We start from the raw sequence: 21,880 nt of genomic DNA, 5'->3' as shown, positions 1-21,880 counted from the left end.
AAACACACAAATCTCCCAAGAATACAATCTAATCTCTTTCAAAAGCAGCCAATCAGAGACAATCAGCCACTATGGGGGGAGAGAACATAGGAGGGGATGGCATGACTGTGTGAACATCTGTGATTATGGCCTGGTCATCTGGACAAGCTTCAAAGGCCTATCTAGGTGTGTGTCTGTGTATCCGAGTGTGTCTAAAATAAATATATAAATGTCTGGCAGAATTTCGACGTCTAATCTGACCAGGCAACAATTCCCAGATTCCGCTATTTTTCTCCACACAGGCCTAAAACCTCGGGGGCCTTCAAAGCAGACTTCTTAAGAAGTCTACTGCTGAGTGTTCAGACAAACGAGACTCCTTTAAGCTCTGGCTGACGACTGTCAGCTTCACATGAGTCTGTTGGACAGGTTGCCCTGGGAACAAAGTCTGATTTCATTATGGGATGGATAAACACAATCAAAGAGTTTATCCACCTTCTATAGCCGGAGAAAAGACCCCCGCAATGATGGATCTAATCTCCTGCACAATATCTGGTGTCTGTGTGTGTTTGGTTGTACGTCTCATTCACAGTGTGAGCCTCTCCATGCATGCATGAGCTTGTAAGACACAAGGAGATTGAAAACTCTGCACCTGACTAGAAAGTGGCTGAAGTTGCACTTTCAGTAAGCGATAAAAACCAGCAGTATTATTTACAACACAGACTTTAACTGTGTGTGTGTTTGTGTGTTGCTCCAAGGAGGGGAAGAATCAAAGAGAGAGAATAATAAAGACACAGCAGTGCTGCGGATAGTGGCAGGTAGGAGCACCTGACAAATTCATAGCAAACTGACTTGGTGATCTGGAGAAATCTTCCAGCTTTTATTTGTTTAATTTTCCCACCTATTCCCCTCCTTATATGTATAAACATAATTGAGTCGTCATTTTATTTGGTTAACTGTAGTTTCATGTTTACATTATTTTTTACTATATAGAACTCCATGGGGAGATTAGCTATAATGTATACAGTCTGAAATCAAGAGCAGATAAATTCATTAAGACACATTTTGACTGAGTGCTAATTAATGCAATTCAATTCTGAGATTCAGTGTTGAGACACAGCGTCTTGATTTCAAAACTGGAACTTTCAAATTTAAAAAACATAACCATTGAGTTAAAGTAGTACTGCTACTAAAAAAAAGAAAGAAAATGTACCAATGCATAAGCAATACTTTTGTTTTAAAATTTAAAAAAAGCTGCTTTTTTATTGTGTACCTCTGTGCTATGGGCATGCAACCTTACTAACAGCTTGTTGCGACAGTCGAGTTAAGAGTGCCAGCTGCCTTAGCAATCTATTAAATAATGGCAAGATATAATAAGAACAATCAGCAAAAAAAAAAGACCCACAAAAGGGCATACTAATAAATTGCACCTTTATTTATATGCTTCAATGGTTATTATAAAGAAATAACTTAAAAGTCCTAATTATGCCAACAACAACCCAAACAAAGCCATGGGAATACAGAAACTCAATCCCAGATGCTGATTTTGACTCTATAAGTCAACTTGTGTTTCCTGATTCCAAACTATAAGTAACATATATTTATTTATTTATGTTCATTTGAGTGGTATAGTGCTTAGCACTGGAGCCTCACAGCACTGGAGCCTCACAGCACTGGAGCCTCACAGCACTGGAGCCTCACAGCAAGGTTCTCTGTTCAAATCCACCACTAGGATGGGCCCTTTCTGTGTAGAGTTCTCCCTGTGCCTATGTGGGTTCTCTCCAGGAGCTCTGGCTCAATCCCACAGTCCCAAGACATGCTTGCTAGGTTCACTGGTAAGTCTAAATTGGACATAGGTGTAAATGTGAGCCTGAATGGAAGTCTATCTCCCTGTGTTAGCCTGTGTTAGGCGACTGACTGGTGCTCTGTCCTTGGTGCTTTCAACCTCCCACCCAATGACAGCTGGGACAGGGTCTAAGCCCCCCCACATTCCGTGAACTGGATAAGCAGAAGAAAACATTGGATCACAATGCATCTGAGTGTACTCAATAGAAGTGCTTGATCATGTGTCACCTTCACAGTGAAAAAGAAAAAGCCATAAACGAATACATGTAGTGGCATGAAAAAGCCGCCTTCCTGATTTCTTAGTGTTTTGCATATTTGTCACACATAGATGTTTCAGATCATCAAACATATTTTAATATTAGACAAAGATAAACCAAATAAATACAAAATGCATTTTTTTTTAAATTTCACTGATTAAGAGAGAAAAGTTATCCAAATCTACCTGGTTCTGTGTGAAAAACTAACTGGCCCTCTTGATAAATGATGGATTGACTGTGATTAACCACATTTTTTAGAACGCTGAGTTCAGCTTCACTAAACACAACCAGGCCTGATTACTGGCAAACCTGCTGAATCAAGAAATATTTAAGTATAACCTGTCTGACAAGGTGAAACAGACAAAAAAAAAAAAAAACTAAAATTGCACAAAGAAACAAATGCCATGATCTAAAGAAACACCTGAGGAACCAAGTCACTGACAACTATCTGTCTAGAAAGGGTTACAAAGCCATATCTAAGGCTTTGGCACCCCAGTGAACCACGGTGAGAGCCTTTATACACAAATGCAGAAAACTTGGATCAGTGGTGAAGCTTCCCAGGAGTCGACATCACATCCAGGAGATCCCAAAAGACCCCAAAACAACATCTGAAGAACTGCAAGCCTCACTTGCTTCAGGTAAGGTCAGTGTTCATGACTCCACCATAAGAAAGAGACTGGGCAAAAACGGCTGCATGGCAGAGGTCCAAGACAAAAAGCACTGACCAAAAAGAACATAAAGGCTCATCTCAGTTTTGCCAGACAACGTCTTGATGATCCTCAAGACTCTTGGGAAAATACTTTCTGGGCTGACAAGACAAAATTTCAGCTTTTTGGAAGGTTTGAGGCCCGTTACATCTGACATAAAAGTAACAAAACATTTCAGAAAAGAAACATCATAACAACAGTAAAATATGGTTGTGGTAGTGTGATGGTCTGGGGCTGTTTTGCTCCCTCAGGACCTGGAAGACCTGCTGTGGTAAATGGAACCATGAATTCTGCTGTCTACCAAAACATCCTGAAGGAAAATGTCCGTCCATCTGTTTGTGACCTCAAGCTGAAACACATTTGGGTTCTGCAGTAGAACAATGATCCAAAACACCCGAGCAAGTCCACCTCTAAATAGCTTAAGAAAAACAAATTGAAGACTTTGGACTGGCCCAGACAAAGTCCTGACCTGAATCCAAATGAGATGCATTTAGAAACTGCATTTGTGTTTTCTTGTGTTATCTTTGTCTAATACTTAAATTTCTATGATGACCTGAAATATTTAAGTGTAACAAACATACAAAAATAGGAAATCAGAAATGGGGCAAACACTTTTTCACATCATTTCACATATTTGTTTATGTTTTGAAGGCAAGGTATGTGGCTTATTCTTTTCTGCTGTGATGATGACAACACATGAACAAGTGCTTCTGTTTTGTACACTCAGATGCATTGTGGCCCACTTGGTTAACATATTAACATAGACCTTTTGCAGGAAAACCAGCAGATGACCAACCTAGCCTTTCAGAGATAACAATGGATATTTTCTTAGATTGGGCACTCCTGAAAGCAACATGGATAACAGTGGTCGGTGCTTTTGTGACATCCAGATATCACTCTAGATGACTTCATAAGGCTGACAGAGTGAAAAAGGTGTATTTTGACAACATGCAAACACACACCCCACAAACCATACTAAGACAGAGTTACCACAAGCTTGGTAAACATCAGCTGCGTTGACTTTTAATGAATTCAAGCATCAAGCAAATGTAACCAAATCTCCTTCTTAAACACTGTTTCAATTTTGAGATATGCTCTCATAATACCCTGCCTGTCAATACCCTTGTTTCGTGCCATCTTCTCTTTTGATTTTCTCCCCATGTATCGCATATTGCCGAAGCATGACTAGTGGGTACGTGCCCATACACAGCTTGAATTCAAAGCAAGCTAACATGGCACCCAGCATACATGCAGTCTGAGAGCCTTTTCAATTACTCTGCATCTCATTTATTCTTCTTCTGTCCTAAATCATTTTATTCTCACCACTGTTTCTTTCCGTTTTTCGCTTTTTGCCTCACATCTGCTTGTTTCTCTCTGTTGCTAGTTTCTTTCCTCTGCTTTCTTTATCTCCATCTGTCTCTGACCTTTCCAGTATAAAATCCTCACTCCCCCTGATTCCCAGCTATGCTCTCAGTTTTTAATGGGTGTGGGTTAGAAAGCGAGAGGGAGCTATTTACTGAAGAAAATCCTCCTGAACGAGTGAGAAAAGATTAGAAAAGAGAGCAAGAGCTGGTAAAGCAGAGCAGCATGCGTATGTGTGAGTTAGACTTAAGACAAGACATTCATGCTGCATTTTAATAGCCTATGTACAGACACCCCTTTGAGGTTGACTACAGACAGCACTGTTGAAGGAAAATGTATTCTTCGCCAGTAATTATGAAGCCACTGTTCAACTAAACGAAGGTTAGGGTCAAACTGCAAATTATTTTTGCCATTTTCAGGTCTGCTGCAGCGGGAATTGGCATGTTTGAAATAGGTCACGCAAGGGCAGCAACAAACAATCGCAAAATTATCTCAACAATGACTTTTTGATCAAACAACTCTTGCTGCTCAAATATGTTTTTATAAAGCTGTTCAATGCACTGTTTCATTGTCTTTAGTGGGAATGCTCTCTTTTATGGTTCCTATTAAAATGCTTAGTCGATCAACATCATTAAAAACTGCCTAGATTATAAATGCCACAGTAATGGTTGTGAGTTTGAAGAGTGCCTACTGTAGCACTATACTGACAGGCTAAGCAATAATCAAGCTTGAAATAGAGATGACTAAACATTCATAACAACCTTCTACTTTTGTGGCTTCACCAATGATATCATCTTGAAGCCTTGGTATTTAATTTGGCTTATGACCGTAGAGTCTTCTTTAAACACTAAAGGATGATAAACTATCCACTGGGGCATGCTGTAGAGGATTAATTGTCCAATAAACAAAATAAAAATAGAAACAAATTATAAAATTATGATGATGTTTTAAGACTGGTGTGCGCTACTCATGCTTTCTTCAGTTGTTACAACCCGAACAATATATCAGTTAATATTAGCCATTTGACAGCATTATTGGCCAATATGTGAAAATATAAAAAGTAAAGATGAAATGGGAGAAACACCCTTCAACCATCTTATGAGTGCTGACCTCCAGGGGGGGACTCTGCAACCTCCCTGCCACAAACAGAGCAACAAGTTGATCCAAGCATAGTCGATAAGTGTGTAAACAATTAAGCCAAGTCTTCTTGTAAATTAAGTATTTAAAAAAAGACTTAATGAGGACTCTTAAATAACCACATATAACAAATGTTAGGGAAATACGTTTTGTTTATCTGTCTGAAATAAAAACAATAAATCAGTAATCATTTCAGATTTTTAAACCACTAGATATCGCTATCCCAAAAGTCCAATATCTGTTGGGTTCTATTAGTGGTATTAATAATATTGAAATAATATTACATTTTCTTCAGATAATTAAAAAAACAAGCCACCGCAAAGTCTAATTTTGAGCTGCTTTCTTTTAGATTGTCAGTAAGAATGCAGAAAATCGAACTCTTAAAAAAATATTTTTCTTGAACATCCAACAGTGCCTATCTCACCTAAGTCACTTGAGAAAGCCCCCAAAACTTCTTCAGACATACTCCATTTCACCTCTAAATCTTGCTCTTTCTATTTGTCTTGGTCCATGTGTGCTGCTCAGGAGGGTAGTTAATGAGAGACTGAAATTAGTGCAGAATCATGGTGTGTGTCGTTTTCACCACAGGCTACAGCGGTGGGAGGCAAGGCCCTTCTGTCCTTTTCCTGTCATCTCGCTCTCTATCCGCTCTACATTCCTTTCACCGCTTCTTCCATTGTCCTTTCCTTTCTGCTCCCCCCAAGCACTCTCTGTCAATCTCCAACCTTTTGACTCTTTTCTCTAGCTCGCACTTTCTCACCCAACTGAGGACACTTACAGTAGAACTCTGAACAGACATCAACAATTAAAAGTACTTTTAATGAGCTGATGTAGTGTGCTCACACAGTGAACTCTGTGTTCAACAGCAGTGGTCAATCTTGTACGCCTACCAGTATGACATTATTAGAAGAGCGGGGAGGATGATTTTAGGTTTCTTTATGTTTTGGTTCTGGAACCACAAAATAGCAAATAGCACACCAAGTAAAGGCCCATGCAGTCAAACACAAAGAGGCTGTAAGTCAAATCCTTAATGCGACAAACCATTTTGGAAGATAACTTAATCGTTCAGTTGAAACCCCCAAAGGTAATTCTATAGCCCCGGCTAAAAATCTATTTCGAGCTTGAGCTAGTAATGACAAAGCAGCAAGATTTAATGAAAAACTCACTTATAAAGGAAATTAGCAATGCATACGTCCATTACATTAAGCCCTTCAGCAATCAAGCTGATGTTATTGTTTCTTCAGTTCTGTCTGCTTTTCATGCTTTTAGTTATCATCATGTAAATTATGAAAAAGTTTTCTACCACAAACATGAAGGAATTGTTAAACTGTCCAGAGGGCTTTGTGGAAATGTTTCTCGATTTAACTTTGATCAACTGATTTCAGAACCCATCAGCAATTGTCTGATCATTAAGCCACTAGAGACCCCAGCCACTTTTTCAGTGCTTCCAGTAGCCTGAAAGCTAGTCACTGTATGAAAACATTTAAAAAGCTAATAAAAATTGTCATCTGACAATGTGTTTGGGCAAATGCTTTTCCTCTTTTGCTCTCCAAATGGACCATTTATCTTCACGTAACCATAGCCTGCTTAAGGCGATGGGTCAGTACAAATGGATTACATGACAAATCATGAAAGTCTCTGCCTTTATCAGATTTTTCAGGCACAAGTTTTAACAGTTATTTCATAATAAAATGTGTAGAATACAGTATCAGGTAGATGCTCCAGAAATAACATGAATGCTCAAGTCAAATAGTCACCTCTCAGTGAAAACTTGTTTAAACAACCTTGTACATATTGAACAAATTACAGGTAGTCATGCAGACTGAAACATAGCACACCATGTCGAGGCTTGTAAAAGCGTGGTCATCGTGTGCATGTTTAACAGGGAGAGATTAAGGGGTTGCTGAGGCTTTTCAAAATGCCAGCCTAGTCCGGACCAAGGGGTGTAAATACCACCCAAATGTCAGCAAGAGACCCCAGAAGTCAAACTAAATTGGCTGCTACATGTACAAACACTCCCTTATGCCCCATATTTGTGTGTGCATCTTTAATGACTTGCACTCTCCGCTCTGACATCGGGGTACATTGCCAGAGTTCCAAGGGCAGAACCAATCTTATTCATTCACTGACTATAAGCCCTTGTCCTGTTGAACTGTACAACAGACAGAGGAATATTCAAAAGAGGAGTGATGTTTTGACAGACTTAAGCTCAAACAGACCTCTTTAGCAAAAAATGCATTCAAATACTAAACCACACAAAACGGGCATACACTGCTTTGTCAGTCTTTTGCCTTGTCAAAACAAAAAATATTTTATTCAAAAAAATCTACACTTACTGGTCACCTTGTTTGGTATACCTTGTTAGTATTGAGTTGGACCCCCTTATTACAGTCAGACCTGCATTCTTTGTGGCATAGATTTAACAAAGAACTGAAAATATTTATTTTGGTTCATATAGACAGGACAGCAACACAGAGCTATTAACATTTCACCACATCTCAAAGGTTCTTTAATATACTAAGATATGCTGATTGTGGAGGCCATCTAAGTACAGTCAACTCATTGTCATCTTCAAGAAACCAGTTAGGGATGAGCTGAGTTTTGTGATGTGGTGAGTTATCCAGCTGGAAGCAGCTATCAGAAGATGGCTACACTGTGGAGGACAATATTCAGGTAGACTGGTGCGCTTAAACAATGCTGAGTTGGTACTAAGGGGACCAGAGTGAGCAAAAAAACATATACCCCACATCATTACACCAGCAGGAGCCTGAACTGTTGATACAAACAAGGTGGATCCATGCTTTCAAGTCGTTTCCACCAAATTCTCTCTCTACCATTATAAGTGGCATCAGAAATGGTTCCAGTCTTTTATGGTCAAATTTTGGCGAGCCCATGTGAACTGTAATCTCAGTTTCCTGTTCTCAGCTAACAGGAGTGGCACCTTGTGTGGTCTTCTTCCTGCTGTAACATACGTCCCTTCAATACCTAGGTTGTAATAAGTGGTTATTTGAGTTGTTGTTACCTTCCTATCATCGTCAAGCAGTGTGGCCATTGTCCTCTCACCTCTGGCATTAACAAGGCATTTTTCCCAGAGAACAGAATATTTTCACTCTTTTATTTTTGACCCTTAAGGGGTCAAAATCACAGTAGGTCAACAGTATAAAAAAAATACCCAGATCAGCTAGCCTGGCGCCAACAACGACACCATATTTAAGTAAATCAAACATCTTACCCATTCTGATGCTCAGTTTGAACTTCAATGGGTCATCTTGAACATGCCTACATATGCAAATTCATGTCGCTGCCATATATTTGTTTTTTTAGATATTTGTTTTAATTAGCAGTTGAACGGGTGTGCCCAAAAAAAAAACAGTTCAGCAAGTATACCTACTTGCTGGTAGCGAAAAACTGAATAAATGCAAAGCACTCAGACAGACCCAAGCATAAAACTATATCTACACATGAGGTACTACCGACCTGAGATTTTATCTATCCATCTATGGAAATAATATTAATTGAATCTTTGTCACAATAAGAGAAGAAGAACCTCACATTCTGTATATTTATATTAAAATGCTTTAGAAAGGCATACTGTACACTTTGGGGCAATATTATTTTAGACAGTGCAAATATTAGCACTAGGTAAATTAGAAAAGTCCACACAAGTTCCCTTCTGTTTAAATTCTACCCTTTCTTTGGCATGAGCCAGAATTAAGTTGTGGTAGCTATGGGACTCTTAGACCTTCTAAAATTTAGATATGCAATCTTGCTTAGTTTTGCTCAGGCTGTTACTAGATATTGAGACTAAAACTAACTCTGCAAAATGCAACACTAAGTGGAATCCGGTCATGAACTGCACTTGACATACATCTATCACAGACAAAGCTCTCACTTGGCTTTTAAAACAACTTGATAGGATGGGAATGGTGCTGAAACTCCATTTTCACAGAGAACTTCCCATTAAATCCCTAAATGGGATTATGGACATAGTATGGATAGTATATTTCTCACCAACCACATGCACACCTGGATGAGAAGTCAACACAGACAAGTATTGTGTTATTTTGCTTTAAAAAAAACAAACAAACTAATGTATACCAAACTTGCCTTAAACAGGCCACGTCAACTCTTAGTTTACTCATCTTAATTTCTAATTACAAAACTCATCTTATGAAAACTTTCAAACTGTAAAATTTGCAAATTTGATGGTTCTTGGAAACTAAGATTTAAGATTTGAAAAACAAACACACAGAAACATTATAAAGTAGAGTGCTTAACTTGATTTAAGGGGTGAAAACAAAATATATCCCAACACAGAAAAACCATTTGCAATCAAACATTAAGACCCTGATGTCTCATCTCCCACGCACTGCCACTGATTTCCTGTGCTCCAAACCCCCAACTGCTTTTACCATTAAAGCTGCCACGAGTTGCATGGCTGGCTGCAGGAGGTGTAGTGATCCATCAGCGGAGTGCCAGAGCTTTGCCATTAGAAAACCATCTGCAAGCAAAAGCGCTCCATTGGCACTAGAAGTCTAGAGAGGCCAGGTTGAGGGGAGGGAGGGAGAGAAGAGAGAGCCCTGTGTTCAAGGCAGTTTGGTTTGATTGATATGAACCATTACAGACAACATGGGAGAGGTAGGCAGAGAGCTAGTCACCGTTTTATTTTTGGTCATTTGTTCAGACAAAAGCTTGGCCAGACCTAAAGTGAACAGGGACTGAAAGTCGGTGTGGGTGTGTGTACGTGTCAGAGAAAGATAAGTGTGGAAGTAAGGGACAGAGAGAGAAAATTTCAAGGCCAAAACAACAGTAAAGGGACAAAAACATACAGGAAACAACCTGGAAAGAAAAGCATTAAGGCATACATACAAACACGCACGCACTGCCACATCTTTTTGCTCTCTCGAGTGAAAGGAGCTACTTTCAATAGCATCAATCAGTCAAGCAAGAAGTATGATAACAATGAATGAACTGCAATCTAGCTTGACTACCTTAATGGGCTCATGTAATGTGACTGAAACTGTTAATTAGTACCACATTTTGTGGTTATAGTATAGAGCAGGAATAGGAATAGTATATAGTAATTTGGCTTCCAGCATATTTGACTAAAATATCAACATAAACATCTTAGGCTTTTTTAATAGATTCAGAAAAAAAAAGTTTGCTTTTTTGTATCCACTTCTTAACATGTGTCAGAAATGTGTGACGCTTTAGAGATGTACATAAAACTTACCGAAATGTAAGAACAGGAAACATCTCTGTTTAATGGATCCTAGAAGGTTATGTGTCACTGCATGAAGGCCAATTCAATTAAACTCTTTCACTATTAGATTTACTCTACTCCAATGGGACCACAGCACAGTATGGGAAACTACCAGACATATGAAACATTACCAAAAACACAGCCCCTCAGAATAGTCAAATTTAATGGCAAATAAAAGCTAGGGTGGCAGACAATCCTAATTCCTGGATGGTATCAACAAACTGAAGGTACAAAATATTACATCATTTTTGATTTACGATATCCCACTAAACATTAACAAGGTTGAAATCAATAGATAGTCACTAAGAGGCTGTATAATATAATTAGCTTTACATTTTACTGGTATTGAGTCATATCCAAGGGTTCATATGTCTTGAGTAGCCAGGCTATCAGTTTCTGACAGACCAGTATGACACAAGAGGGCTTTTAAACACATACATGTTGTAAAGTTAATGGAATCTTGCCCAAAATATTCCAGTAAAGACAGCAGATTTGGTGTTGGTTACCTTTATTTTATTCTGATCCAATTAAGTTATATAGTGCTGGAAGTCACAATTTTAGTGTATGAGGATGTCTGCCACAAGCAGAGCTGTGTTGCTTTTAGCCATACTAGGAATGTACTTTAATATTAACCCTTTAAGACCTACCATAGAACCAAGTCCGCCAGAGCTTATATTATATTTTTACATGCTGTGGAGCCATTTTTGGGAGCATTTCAAGTTGCTATACATCAATACAACCATTATAGCCCAGATTTTAGTAATATGTATTCATTAAGTGCATAATAATTACATAAATTGCAAAAAAGTGCAATAAACTACAAAAAAATTGAAAATCGTTTTTGTTTTTTTAACATATATTTCTAATTAGAGAAATTTAAGAGGCTTATCCCTCAAAACTGTAAATACAAAAAAGTTGCACAAAATAGTTTCCCACCACAGGAAATTTATTTTGAGTGTCTTCATACTTTTATTTTTGAAATACACCAATTTTTATACACTGCAGAAAAAACGAAAATAAATATTATAATGCAAATTTGCAACAAAGCAGCATATGCATCAAAATAAACTATTTCCAGCAGTGCAATTTGAGTCCTAAGCATCCCAGAAACGACACAGAAAGTCATAAAGTCAAAGATAACTTTTAAAAAGACCAGTATAGGCCCTGAGGCCCTGATCGCAAAAAAGACTACATTTCCGCGAAAATGACGTCACTTCCGGTTTCGGGCAGGTAATGGCGGAAATTCAAAAGTTCGCGCTGACGTCTATTCCAACGTAGGAAGTGTTATGAACAGCTGATCGGATCGGCAAAGCGTGTTTCTGGAATATTATGTTTTTGTTCCTGCAAGCGCTTTTTATGCAGTTTTTGCAAAGCTTTATGTGGAAGGAAACCGTGACCTAGGACAAGCTGATGTAAGTACAACTCCTCCGGTTTCATATACAAAAAAAATTTTTGCGCTAGCTTACGTGGTTGCAGTGCTACCGGGATTTAAAAATAGTTACGCAAAACAGAGCGTGCCCGCTCCAATCGGCTCTAAAGGGTTAATTATAAAAATTTTGCCATGCCATAAACGCATTAGTGCCACTGCAGTACAGACACTGTAACACCAGTACACCAAAGAATCGTTACCCATGCACCGTAACCTGGTGTGTGTCATCAAAACCTATTTTTACTCTTTAAAGTCTCAGAGCAGATCATGTGCACTATACACCCTGCTGTTTTGCATTTCTGAGTCAGTGCATTCCAGATGAACCAAAAACACATGCTGAAACCACATTCACGTGTATTTTTAGGTGGTTGTTCAATATATAGTATAGTATATAATATATATAATAGTATATAAAAACCTGCTTTACCTGAGAAGAGGCTGGAAGATTACAGTGATGTTCCTCGCACCTGGCTTACACACAAACTTCATTTCTCCTCCTTCAATCAGGTTGTCATCAGCGCCACCTACAATACAAGAAACACAGTTATAGAAATAACAAAACAGGCATATGTGCGTAGTGGTTGCCAGTGTTACATATACACACACATAAAAGAGGTAGAGAATTCAAAGAGTATTTTTGCATCAACGCAAGTCACAAATCCATTTTGCTTTCCTGGAGTTCACTTAGCATTACCTAGCACTATAGAGGAGAGCGCTTCAAGATTAGAAAGGAGGTATTATTTTATAGTAAACTTTGTCTTATATTTTTCTCCAAGAATAGATTGTAGGAAAGATATTTGAATATACTGCAAGTGTGAATCCTCTGAAATGTGACATTCTGCATTAAAACAGACTGCCACAATGGACATTTGATATGTGCACCTTTATGAAGTCATGTGCAAAAGACACCAGACTGCTACAGAAAAAAAAAAAATCACACTCGATTAACTGCACATCAGATTTCTCTGGTATGTTTGTCTGTACATTTCAGTTTTTCTGACATTCTCTATAATTTTGTCTGAAAACCTTCATATTTTACCCTTGAAATGTTACATGGTGAAAAAGCTGTTGGCATTTTCCAGTTTGATGTGATCACTTTTAGCACAAGGTAAAAATGGACAAAATAACTATCTTTGACTGACACCGTGATGCAGCCGTGATCCAAGACTGGCACACATCACCACACCTTCTACTTTATATTGCAATATTTATATTGTGCTGTATTGTGTTGTATTAAATTGTATTGTACTGCTACACCTACAAGAGTGCCAGGAGATGACCACAGAGTCACTGGGATAGTCTATTTGCAGTTAGAATAGTGCCCATAGTCTACCAACTCGGGAATTCCTGCTCTAAAACTAACAGTGAACTGTAACTCTGTTATTTCAATGAAATTAGTACATTGTTCCACCTTTTTCTATTTGTTTTTTTACATTTAGAAATGCTTAATCACCCATTTACCTCCACTAAGGTGGTCATGTTTTTGGTTGCATTTGTGTGCGTGCGTCATTCTGTCTGTAAACATGAGCACAAAAAGTTTTGAATGAATTCCAGTAAAACTTTGTCAGGGTGTAGACAAAGGTCTTCAAGGTCAACGTCTCATCTCACTTTTATATTTCACATCAGCCTTTCTTAACAGATGACCCAAAAAAATAAGTCACACCTGTAAAGAAAATACAATCAAGAGAAAACAAATGGGCTGCCTTGTTTGAAATATTTAATATAATATTATACAACAAGCTGAAGTTATTCATGTTCAGTTATTTAAAAATACCTATTATCCATTACCTACTCCTACATAATGTTTGAGTAATCAAAGTAAACATATGTTACCTTTATTTGGTTTTTACTGCACTCCAAACGTCTTAAAGTACATTTTAAAAGAACAAAGAAAACAAAATAAATATATATAAAGAAATTACTATTTCCTTATAAGTAATTAATGCCTAGAGAGTGAGCTGCCTTCGTGGAGGTGTGCACTCTCAAAGTGCTTCTTGTTCTTTCTGTAAACGGATTTACACATAGTCATATAATAGCAGAAAATTAGTGGCCAAGAAATACCGATGAGCAACTAAGATGAGAATAAACAGTCAGCAGTACAAAGAGGACAGATGTTTAAACACTCAGCTCTCAAACGGAAGAGAAGGAATCTTCACAAACCAATGTCTCCTTACTCTCATTTGAAGCATAAATGAAGTAAAACACTAATTTTACGATTTAGTTGCATTATTAAAAAGTCACCTTCACTAACCTTGTGTTTGGAATAATGACACTGAATATCTCTGTTAGCCACATGTTAGCAAAATGTGAGTATGTGAGCAAACAGAAAATGTTTAAAACCTATGTTAACCAAAAACTATATCTTGAGAACCGAAAAAAAAACCTACTCAAAAAGTACCACTGACTTACTGACCTCAAGGAGGGAACTGGAAGTTCAAAAATCCGAGCTAACATGCTAATTTCCCCGTGTGAGGACTCATTCATGTGGCACTCCATACACACATCAATATATCAACATGACAAGACAAATATAAATGCATCCCACATGCTCACACCCCTTCATGCCCTGTGTCACTGCGTGGGTGAGCCCCACAGCTAACAGGGTTAATCAGAAAATCATTGCCATGTAAAATCTTGGTGGAGGGGACAGGGGACTCCAGCAGATGGGGGGAAAGGGGAGATCACAGGGGAGAAGCAGAACTGAAGCTCATTACCTCCACTCATCCTGAAGTAATCAATATAATTGATAGATGAAATTGCAACTAGTTGTCAATATGGCAAACTGCAGTGCAAATGGATTGTATGTGCGCGTGTTGGTACAAATGTTTGCATAGGCTGATATGCTGCTTGCATTTAAATTGTGATTGGATAATTATAACAGAGGAGGACAGCAACATGGTAGCAGCATTCCTGTCTTCATAAAGTAATATTACAGAGATTTTTTTAATCCAGTATATGGGGAAAATACGTGTAGGCAATAGAACAAATAATTTTTTCTGCGCTTCTGTGCCATGGCTGTTGCGTGGCCCCTGCTTATGTGGCCCCTCATGGTCCTCTTTGGGCTCTCGTGCTCTGGGAGCCTCTGGATGTCTGGGGCCGGGATCTCCTCCATGCCTGCTTCATGCCCTGGGGGACGGGGCTAAGGCTCCCCACACCCTCTAGCAGATCATTACATGGAGCAAGCATGGAGCACAAGCGTGCTCACACATACAGGTGTGCACACAGGTGTACACAAGGGTGCTCACAGACATAAACTATATCTTTCTTGGCTGCTGCCTCAAAGCACATTGTGCAGTGTTGGTCTTCCGTACTACACAATAACATTCAATATTTAATATTTACTGTTAGTTACAGTTATCTATGCTGTGGTGTCGTGTTTATTGTGTTGCTCTCTTTTTGCTTGTTTTCTTTTTTATGTTCTCTCTCAACAGGTCATCCAGCGGATTTTTTATTTTTTATTTTTTTTATTTTTATTTTTTGTTTCTTCTCTCAGTGTCCCCCTTCCTCTGTTTTTCTTTTCCTCCCTTTCTTTCTCTCTCCCTTTCCTATCCTCCAGTCATGTCTGTACCATCTGTAATAACTTAAAATAAAATAAAATAAATAAATAATAATAACAAAGGTCAATGAAATGGACCAATGCGGTAAGGCCGTGATAATCCATCTGGGCATCCTTCTTGGCCTTCAGACAATAATTCCGATGGCTAAAAAACCAAACGGGCAGGCAAAAAAAAAAACCCCAACAACAACAACAACAAAAGAAGAATAAAGAACTTTTTTATATTCAAACCATGAAGGTGTGATGGATTAATAACCCGTGTGGGTAAACTAATACTTGGGAAACACTTACAGCACCTGTCATATTCTGGTCAGATGAAATTAGGTGTGATTTGGTGTCAAGTGTACAGAGTAAGAAAAGTTAGAACACTGGACAGAAATCAAACAAGATGGTGATCCAAGCTACTTTGATAGGATTTAGAATTAGGTGTGTGTGTGCATAAGTGTGTCCTGAAATGATTTTCAGTTCAGCACAAAGCTTCACTTTGCTGTTTTCTTCTGTTTCATTTCCATGTTGAATATGGCCTCACAAAGCTTGTGCGCTATAACACAAAGACACCTTCGCATAGTGTTAAAGCCTGTTCCGCATTACCTGTGCAGCCTGCCTAGCCTTGCATTCAAATGCATATCAACCCATTGTTAACCGTACGGGCCTCTATTATACATTTCTAATAGAACAAGTTTCATTTGAAAAGTATGGGAGACAACACTCTCTGCAGTTTCATTAAAATGACAAGAGAAGCTTTCATTCCATCCAAAAGTTTTAACTCAAGGGTTTTTGATCCTGATCTGTTGCCATGAAATTTGCCTGCACGGTAAGCCCACATTCGTGTTGCTAAGTGGAGACAAAGATGAGGTCCAATTCACTCAAACTCTGTCTGTCTCCATCTCTCTATCCATTCATCCGTCCTTTGGTGCCAATTCAATTAAGACTCAATTACAGGCTCCTAAACAAAGCTGCCGCCAACGCACTCTCTTGCTCATCCTCCTTGCTCCATCATATTCTCTATCTTGCTTTCTCTCCTCTCTCTCACTCACTGATCACCAATGTGGAAAAAGCTGGCTAAACTTTTGTTTCTTCGTCATCAACTTGCAAACAGTTAAGTTCCCATGAATAACATCGACATGTTGCAGACTCCTGTCTAACTGGCAGCTACACACAAACAAGCGCACAGACGCACAAATTCAGACACACACCGAATAGACTACCACGTATGTATTCCCAATGACGGTGACCAATTTAATTTCATGCTCTAAACATCTGCATCCGTGTCAGACAAAGGAGCGAGGAAGAGACCTCATTGATCCATGGGGTCTGGGACCAGCTGCCAACAGGGCATAGCACTGATGAATATTAAATAGGGGGGCATTAATATGCATGGGATTTTTCAGAGTTGTCTAGACGTGACAGGGTGGCTCCGGTTTCAGGTCAGGATGCCACCGAACTGGTGCCAGCTCTCTCCCCATATAATGTGTAAAAATATTATATTGTTTGTCAAGCCCTGTGTGATTGTATATGCACGCATATCTATGAGCATTTGTGTCCCTCGGTGTGCGGTCTGATCCGAGATTAGTGAGAGGAGTGCGTGTGGAGGAGGCACGGTGCTCAGTCGGATGGCAAGTGAAAACTGGAAAGGAAGAAGTGACACATTCTAATGTGGCCAAATCTGCCTGAAATCCCCCTAGAGGGTCACTGCTCCGTCTGCAACACAAACACCTAAGCAGACATGACACAAAGCTATCAAAAAGGAAACCCATAAATTATAGACAGTACAAACAGACAAATACTAATATACTGTTATGCATATACATATGGCGCAAATGTTTTAAACACACAAACACAATTGTAAGGCGTGTAGTGTCACATAGCCTCTAACAAATGGCTCAGCTGAAATTACATAGACACAATATGCTCAAATACACTCGCACAGTGACAACAATCCAGACCCCTGTGGTGTCTTACCATGCACTCTCCAGCCCACATCTAATCAAGTCAGGCAGTGACTTAGTGAAATTGCATTAGCTACACTTTCCTGGGTTTGATGAGAAACAGTTCTGCTGATACCCTGTGATGCTATTATTTCAATATGGACCAAAATCTCAGATTAATCCTTCCAGCACCAAAAACGAATGCAGTACTGAAGACAAAAAGCAGGAACAGCCATTAAAAGAAAGAAAAAAATTTAAAAAATTTAAGCCAATGCAGAAGTACCTTAAACCAGCATTTTGTATGAAAGGCACCAGAAGGTGATAGCTGTGGTTGCTAAGACCTTTAGTCTTAAAGAAGTCTATAAGAAAACAGCTGTCTGTCACTTTAGCACTTTCCTGTTGAGTTTTAAATCTTGTCCATACAATATTCCAAACTCAGGACCTGTCAGTCAGGTGCTTTTAGGCAATGAGCATGTAGTTTGACAGTCAATCCCCCCTTCCTTTTTGGGGAGACTCTGAGACCCCCCCCCCCCCCCCCGTTTTGTAATGTACCTTCGACTGCTGTTTTTCTTACTGGCTTTCTTGTCATGTTCTGACTATTAAGTAGAAAATGAAGTTTTTTAAATTCTCATTTTGTCAGTGGCATCAGTGAGGCCAAAGTGAAATTTAAGGATTTTTTTTAAGTCAGAAGGCATTACCACATATTTTGATAATTAAGATAATGGTAAATTTACCCATGTTGGTAACTTTTGCATGAAACAGATGCACAGCTTAACAGTATAAACTTAAAATGAAATCTACAAAGACTGTGCTTTTGTGCCAAACAGCCATTTACAATGCAATCCACAAATTTCAATTTGAAATACAAAATACATAAAACACATTGCCTGATGTTTTTACCTCAAAACAAAGAATCAGCTGTGGTCACAGCCGAACACATTTCAGTTTGTGTGTCTCTTACCAAATGTTCGGCTCAAGACAATCAAAGATATCTACAATTGCTCTTGATAGATTCTGATTTAAACTGGCAAAAGGGAAGCAAGGTGGCTGAAATAATCAACTCACACAGTCCTTTAACACACAAAATGTAGACTCACAAACCTAAAAATAATTAGCTGAATTTATTAAACTAACACTTCTGTTTAAATTTTGTTAATGCATAAAAGGTGTAACTCGACCAGTAGGATTCTTCAATATCTGCACTTTAGCACAGTGTTTATAGTAATCGCTGTTCTATACATAAATAAAGTGAGGCAGTGCTTTTCCTTTGATTGAGGTCCCTAATCTGAACTGTTAGCCAGCACTGCATATTGCAGTCTAAATTGTGCAAATAGGAAGGAATGTACAGAATAATCCAATTTTCCCCCTTAATGGCCTCACATGTCTGTCGCTGTTGTACTATGAAAATTATTTTTTGAGTGATCAATTCAGGTAATATACCCCATGTACAAATCATATATATTTAAATTTTTGTACATGCTTGCAAAGGAATCACTCTGGCAGGCAGCTGCATATTCACTAAACTGAATCCTGCTATTTGAATAAGATTGGTTCTCGCTTCAATAATGTATGACTCTCTGGTCAATTCCGGGCATCCCATTCCACTCAGACTGTCTTCATGTCTGATTGGGTCTTAATGAGAGTTTTCTATTATTAAAATTAATTTGATGGGATGGTATCTGCTGCTTCACCAACCAGGCATCCAAATCCACCCTACAGCTGAGAATCAATAAATTATAGTATAAATAAATTCAGGTGTAAATTGAGCAGGATTAATTATTAAAAGTGTCACTGTGGCATACAGTGTCTCTCCTTGGTCTTGATTTTAATTAATTCACATCTGTCAGTTGAAGTAAAACAAAAATTCACTCTAGAAGGAGATGTTTACAATGTATGTTGTCTGTCTTTCAAACTTTACCAATGTCACTGATCTGCCAATTCATGGTAGTAGTGTTGCAAAAACCTGGCTATAAATAGATTAAGTGAAACACTGGTTACATATTTTAGGTTTTCGTTTTCTATTCTTTTGTTAAAATGCACATCATGCATCATTCTTTGCAAAACACCATGAAACCTCCATAGCCTTTTTGAGCCTGATACTAAACCTGCATAAGTTTTTGTGGTTCAGGCACCATATTCACAACAGATACAACTATGCATGCATTCAAAATGGTTTCAAACCTACAACTTCAAGTTGTAGCAACAACACACAGAGCGCCCTCTGACCCCGGAAGGACACACCGTCGCAGCGAGAAGGCGTCACCCGTCACTATGGCAACATAAACAAAACATAACTGTACAAACAGAACCCCGAACAGCCCTGACCCGCTACATAGCCCCCACCTAAGGGGTCAGTCGTCCCCGACGACCCCATTACCCCACACAAAGTCCTGCAAATGTCCAGGTGCCTTCTTTTGGCGCACCGGCCGGTCACGACCGGCGGGGGAAAAGTCACTCGGGTCAGAACATGGGGTGCCACCATCATCCCACTTCTGACACCAATGTGGCGAGCTCAGACAACGAGGAGACGGAGGTGTCGTTTGGTCTTGCTTCCCGTGAGCTAGCCAGGGAGCACAGCCGTTTATTGACATCTGCAGAAGAACACTGCCGCTAGCTAACTGCTCAGCGCGGCAACCGCACAGCAACAACAACAACAACACCACACAGGGCGCCCTCTGACCCCGGAAGGACACACCGTCGCAGCGAGAGGGCGTCACCCGTCACTATGGCAACATGGCAACATAAACAAAACATAACTGTACAAACAGAACCCCGAACAGCCCTGACCCGCTACAATATGCTGCTGAGAATATAGCCCAGAAGAAGCGTATAGTATAGCTTTTATTTTGGAAAGAGCCATTTCTCTGTAATAAACTCTCTTTTCCAAAGACGAGTGATTCCTCAATCAGATACAGGTGTTTCCGCGGCCCCGAACCGTAGTAAGGAAACCTCTGGCAGTTACTTGAAGGTTCTGTAACTGACTCGTAGCCGGCAACAGCTAACTATACAGGTCAACTCCGCTAGCAAAAAGATCGAAGGAGGCGTAGGAAACTGCTTCACCAAACTTTATTTCTTCTCTAAGGCACGAACACCGCGTACAGTGGGCTGAAACAGTTTACTCACAGCGAGCATCGCCGACACAACTCTGGCTGTCGAGGGAGTTATTATATTCCTTTTATTTATTTTCTTTTCGTCTCTTCTGTAGCTAACCGTTACTTTTTCCCCTTCTCCGCTCTCTCTCTTCACACACACACCAGGCAGTCCCGCTACACACATCCCGAATACATTTCCCATCAGGCTTCATCCTTAAAGGGCCATGCCTGTAACACAGGGCTTGCAAAATCGCTAGCCCGACGTCCCGGGGCTAGCGATTTTTCCACTCGGGCTACCAAAATCTATCTCTGCCCTGCCCGTCAGGCTATTGTAGGAAGAAAAAAATATGTGTATGTGCTTTTGCATTCTTTCGGAAATGTAGCTGGGTAATTATGTCATTGGCATCGGTGAGCCACTGTCAATATGTGACATATTGAAATCGCGTTTGAATTTGCGCTTGTTTTTTGCTTTCACTTTGCAAATGTCCAGGTGCCTTCTTTTGGCGCACCGGCCGGTCACGACCGGCGGGGGAAAAGTCACTCGGGTCAGAACATGGGGTGCCACCATCATCCCACTTCTGACACCAATGTGGCGAGCTCAGACAACGAGGTGTCGTTTGGTCTTGCTTCCCGTGAGCTAGCCAGGGAGCACAGCCGTTTATTGACATCTGCAGAAGAACACTGCCGCTAGCTAACTGCTCAGCGTGGCAACCGCACAGCAACAACACACAGGGCGCCCTCTGACCCCAGAAGGACACACCGTCGCAGCGAGAGGGCGTCACCCGTCACTATGGCAACATAAACAAAACATAACTGTACAAACAGAACCCCGAACAGCCCTGACCCGCTACAATATGCTGCTGAGAATATAGCCCAGAAGAAGCGTATAGTACAGCTTTTATTTTGGAAAGAGCCATTTCTCTGTAATAAACTCTCTTTTCCAAAGATGAGTGATTCCTCAATCAGATACAGGGCTTGCAAAATCGCTAGCCCGATGTCCTGGGGCTAGCGATTTTTCCAGTCGGGCTACCAAAATCTATCTCTGCCCTGCCCGTCGGGCTATTGTAGGAAGGAAAAATATATGTCAATGCTTTTGCATTCTTTCGGAAATGTAGCTGGGTAATTATGTCATTGGCATCGGTGAGCCACTGTCAATATGTGACATATTGAAATCGCGTTTGAATTTGCGCTTGTTTTTTGCTTTCACTTTGCAATCGCGCGAACTGTGTATAGAGAGCGACAGTACTGATTGGTGAGTGATGATAATTTGTGCACCAATTCCTCTGACATCGTCTTATCAATCGTTAGCTTACTATGCAAACATGACA

General features: G+C 39.7%; 1 protein-coding gene across 1 annotated transcript in view; it reads right to left on the bottom strand.

Annotated features, from left to right (window-relative positions):
• The window catches only part of exoc4 (exocyst complex component 4), a 158,339-nt gene that overhangs the window by 86,086 nt on the left and 50,373 nt on the right, over positions 1 to 21,880 (bottom strand). The window contains exon 11 of the mRNA XM_080887812.1: positions 12,404 to 12,500. Within this exon, the coding sequence (XP_080743938.1) occupies positions 12,404 to 12,500 (97 nt within the window). The remainder of the gene's footprint in view (positions 1 to 12,403; positions 12,501 to 21,880) is intronic.

This window comes from Rhamphochromis sp. 'chilingali', assembly GCF_963969265.1.
Source record: "Rhamphochromis sp. 'chilingali' genome assembly, chromosome: 7".
In the NCBI taxonomy this organism is placed as follows: Eukaryota; Metazoa; Chordata; class Actinopteri; order Cichliformes; family Cichlidae; genus Rhamphochromis; species Rhamphochromis sp. 'chilingali'.
This window is presented reverse-complemented; position numbering and strand designations above follow the sequence as displayed.